The 3,640-nt window shown below is 53.0% G+C and overlaps 1 protein-coding gene across 1 annotated transcript; it reads left to right on the top strand.

Moving 5' to 3' along the window:
- The first annotated feature begins 215 nt into the window (after positions 1-215).
- On the top strand, positions 216-2,997 carry CCDC71L (coiled-coil domain containing 71 like). Its single transcript, XM_033059287.1, has one exon. It carries the CDS (start codon positions 373-375, stop codon positions 1,228-1,230), a length of 858 nt encoding a protein of 285 aa, XP_032915178.1. The 5' UTR covers positions 216-372; the 3' UTR covers positions 1,231-2,997.
- The last annotated feature ends 643 nt before the right edge of the window (positions 2,998-3,640 follow it).

Raw genomic sequence — 3,640 nt, 5'->3', positions numbered from 1 at the left:
CCCGGGAGGGCAGAGGGCACCCACGGGAGACGCGGAGATCGCGGCTCGGTGTCGCGCCGGGGCCAGCCCGACGGACCCCGCCGGAACACGCGGCGGGTGCAGGGGGCTCCGGGCCGGCCGCCCTCACGGCCACAGCCCCCGGTGGGGCGGGGCCGGGCCCGCCCGACGCGTTTCGAACGGGCCAACGGGCGGCGCAGCGGGGCGGGCGCGCGCAGGCCCCGCCCGGGACTTTAAAGCGCCATTTTGTGCTGGGCGCAGGACATCGATCGCGGCTCACGCCCGGCGGTGAGCGGAGCCTGCCTTCGGCGTCGCGTCCGCTGCCTTCGCTCTGCCTTCTCGGCGTCTGTCCCGCCACTCCGTCCCGCTGCCTCCATGACCCGCAGTAGGAAGCAGGCGGCGCTGGAGAGAGGAGCCGGGAAGATGAACACAGAGGCGGGGAGCGCCGCGGCGGCGGCTGCGGGAGCCCGGGCGGCGACGGCGGCGGCGGCGGCGGCAGCAGGAGCGGCCGGCGGCGAACCGGCGGCTGCCGCCTGGGGGCTGGAGGGGGAGGCGGAGAAAGTTGTGTACTCGCGCTCGCAGGTCTCCTTCGCCGGCACCAAGGCGCTGAGCGACGCCCTCAAGCTCTTCATGCCCAAGTCCACGGAGTTCATGAGCTCCGACTCGGAGCTGTGGAACTTCCTCTGTAGCCTCAAGCACGAGTTCTCCCCGGTCATCCTCCGCAGTAAGGACGTCTACGGATACTCCTCCTGCCGCGCCATCGTCCCCGACCCGCCGCCACCCTCGGAGCGGCCCCGCCGCCGCGCCGGCAAGCGGCGCCTCCCGGCCGCCGACGCCAAGCGCCGGCCCGGGGCGGCGGGCGGCAGCGCCAAGCGGCGGCGGCGGCGGCGGCGCCGCAGGAGGGAGCGGGGCAGGCAGCGGCCCGCGGCCGGTGGCCCCCGCGCCCAGGAGGAGGAGGCGGCGGCGGAGGCGCCGGAGCCCTCGGGCGAGCAAGCGGACAGCGAGCAGGGCAGCCCGGCGGCGGCCGCCTGGGAGCCGTTCGGCGGCAAGTCGCTGGAGGAGATCTGGAAGGCGGCCACCCCCCGCCTCACCACGTTCCCCACCATCCGTGTGCGGGGCAGCCTGTGGAGCCAGCGGAGCCTGGCGGCGGCGCGGCGGCGGGCGCAGCGGATCCTCGGCGTGGACCTGTCCCCCGTGGTGCGGGTGCGCCGCTTGCCCGTGGTACCGTCCTGAGCCTGCGGGCGCTCCGCTCCCCGCGCCTCAGCTTGGCCGCGGTGCGGACGAAGAGACCAGTATCAGTCACCTGTTTACATTGCTTTTGTCTGGATCGTGTTCTGCTGCTGCACTTTATGGCCCGCTCGGGCGGCGCCGGGCCCCCCGCCGCACGGGGGGCGGCCTGCCGGGCCCCGGCTTCGCCCCGGGGTGAGACCGCTTGGCAGGTATCACGCGTGGGGACCAAGTTCCACTTCCACTTTTTTTTCTCTCCCATTGGACTACCTCACTGGTCCAGAAGTCCACCCAAGAAGTTATTTTCCAAAGGAACTTACTTTCATGCTTGTATAATAAAGCACCATCTGATTTTTGCCTTTTTTTTTTTTCTTGTTTCCCCCCTTCCCCTTTTCCAATGGATTATGTATGCTTTGTGGTGTTGCACTAGTATGTGCTCAGGGTATTTTGAATCCCAAGCATTCCCAAGTTTCAGTTTACTCTGATAAAGGATGCGTAAAGAATGGAGGTTCAGGACTTGTGGCTGTTCTTGATGGTGCAAAAACTTTTTGAATTTTAATTTCATGAGCTTAGTGATATATAAAGATGTATCGCGCAGTATAATTGTTACACTTTTGTATCTAAAGTCATTTTTAAAGTTTTCTAGTTGAACTAAGTATTTGTTTCTATGGAGCACCTAAAGATAGAATCATCCTGATATTTTATAACCCTGTTTACTTTAGGGAAGCTCATTTGGTCAACCTAAGTGAACTTAATAAAAGTCAAAGAACAAATGGTGTTTCAGTTCAATGAAACTGCACAAGGATGGGTTCCTGGTGAAGTACACCATCACTGAGGCGCTCTGTGTCAGTGAGCTCTGGCTTTGAGAAGAATGTACCTGCTTATTAAAACTATGTATAGGTGTCTGGAGGTGAATTACGATCCAGTGTTGGTGCTGACAACCAGAAGTCAGTAGCTTGCATGACACAAATATCACACTGAAGTGCCTCTGTCTGGAAAGAGTAAGACTTGATCTCAATAACGAAGTAGCACTAGTTGTCCTGTGGTTGTGAGATGGTTAATGATGGATAATCATGTTTAATATAATTACTTGCACATAATTATTTTTATAAACCTTTCATGGGTTCCATGGTAGACTGATGAAAAATTCATGATGTAGCTTGATTATTTTGACTGAAAAATAACATGTAGTCATTCTATGTGATAGGCAGTCTCTCTTTAAACTGATTTATTAAAGGGTTTTTTTAGCTCTTACGCCTTGCAATTGGTGTGTGAGGAGCAAAGGTGTGTGTGTGTGTGAGGGAGAAAGTGATTTATTATTGTATTTTTACATTAATTTTTTAAATGCTTGCAAGAGGGTAAAGAAATGCTGGGTAATACACTGCTTACATTCCAACTATCCTGCCAGATGAGACTAACCAGTTTTCATGGTGAAATGAACAATCTCACAACTTGCTTACAGAATAATTTGGTGATTTAAAATTTCTGTTGTCTCTTCTTGTTGCCTGCCTTCAACAAAGGCAGTAAGACATCTTGATAGTGTAGAGGCTGCTTGTAAAAACTTGCTAGCGTTAATGTAAAGCAGCCAGCTTCTTCTAAAAACATGTATTTTGTATTTTTTTTCTTTGCAAACTCCTTCCAAACTAATGCTTAATCTATTCTACATCCATTTGGCTTTTGAAATTGTTTACATAACGTTAGACTGTCTGCTGATGGCTGCAATAGTGCCACGTTGCATTTCAGAAGTGAATTAAATGAAAGTTCAAGGGTGCATATTGTTGTGTTGTTCCTCTGGGTATAATGCCTGCTTGACTGTAAGAGCAAAATTGGGTTGATTTAAAACCCAGTAAGGCAAGCTGCAGAGTTACCAGATGCTGAAGCTCCAAGTATTTCAATTTTGGAATTCTACTTCAGAAACACAAGACTATCATTACCAGTTCTTAAAGTGTATAGGTGATGTCAGTGCTCCTACTGTTAGGTTGAGGGGCTTTTTAGTGTAGTTTTCAACTCTGTAGAAAGACGATAAAGTTAAGGATTTGGTTTGTGCAGATTCTTAACTCCTGAACAGGCGCAGGACAGGCTAGGTCAGATTTCAAGGGTGAGAGTTAAGGCTGCCAGAGGTAAGATATGGGAGACACTGTATTAAATTTGTGCTGCCTTGTTTGGAGGCACATCCTGAAATCTTCTGAGTAAGAACAAAATATAGTGAAGTAACTTAGAACTCTTGAGTGACTCTTGCTCTGAGGGCTCTATGTGCAAGACTTGCTTATTTTTCTCTTGGCTGTGCTTTGACTTCTTGGTTTAGAAGTGGGAGCTTTATTGGGGGTATAGTGTATTTCTGATCCCCTGTTAGCAGGTTGGGTTGGAGTTTCACTGGAGTCTGAACTCCTCTGACAGCTGCATTTATGGATTCTTA

The sequence above is a fragment of the Catharus ustulatus genome, chromosome 4, assembly GCF_009819885.2.
Source record: "Catharus ustulatus isolate bCatUst1 chromosome 4, bCatUst1.pri.v2, whole genome shotgun sequence".
In the NCBI taxonomy this organism is placed as follows: Eukaryota; Metazoa; Chordata; class Aves; order Passeriformes; family Turdidae; genus Catharus; species Catharus ustulatus.
The sequence above is the reverse complement of the archived record's forward strand: the minus strand, read 5'-3'. Positions and strand labels throughout refer to the sequence as shown.

Coding starts and splice junctions, on each gene's coding strand:
- CCDC71L (XM_033059287.1), top strand. CDS start 373: ATGACCCGCAGTAGGAAGCAGGCGGCGCTGGAGAGAGGAGCCGGGAAG.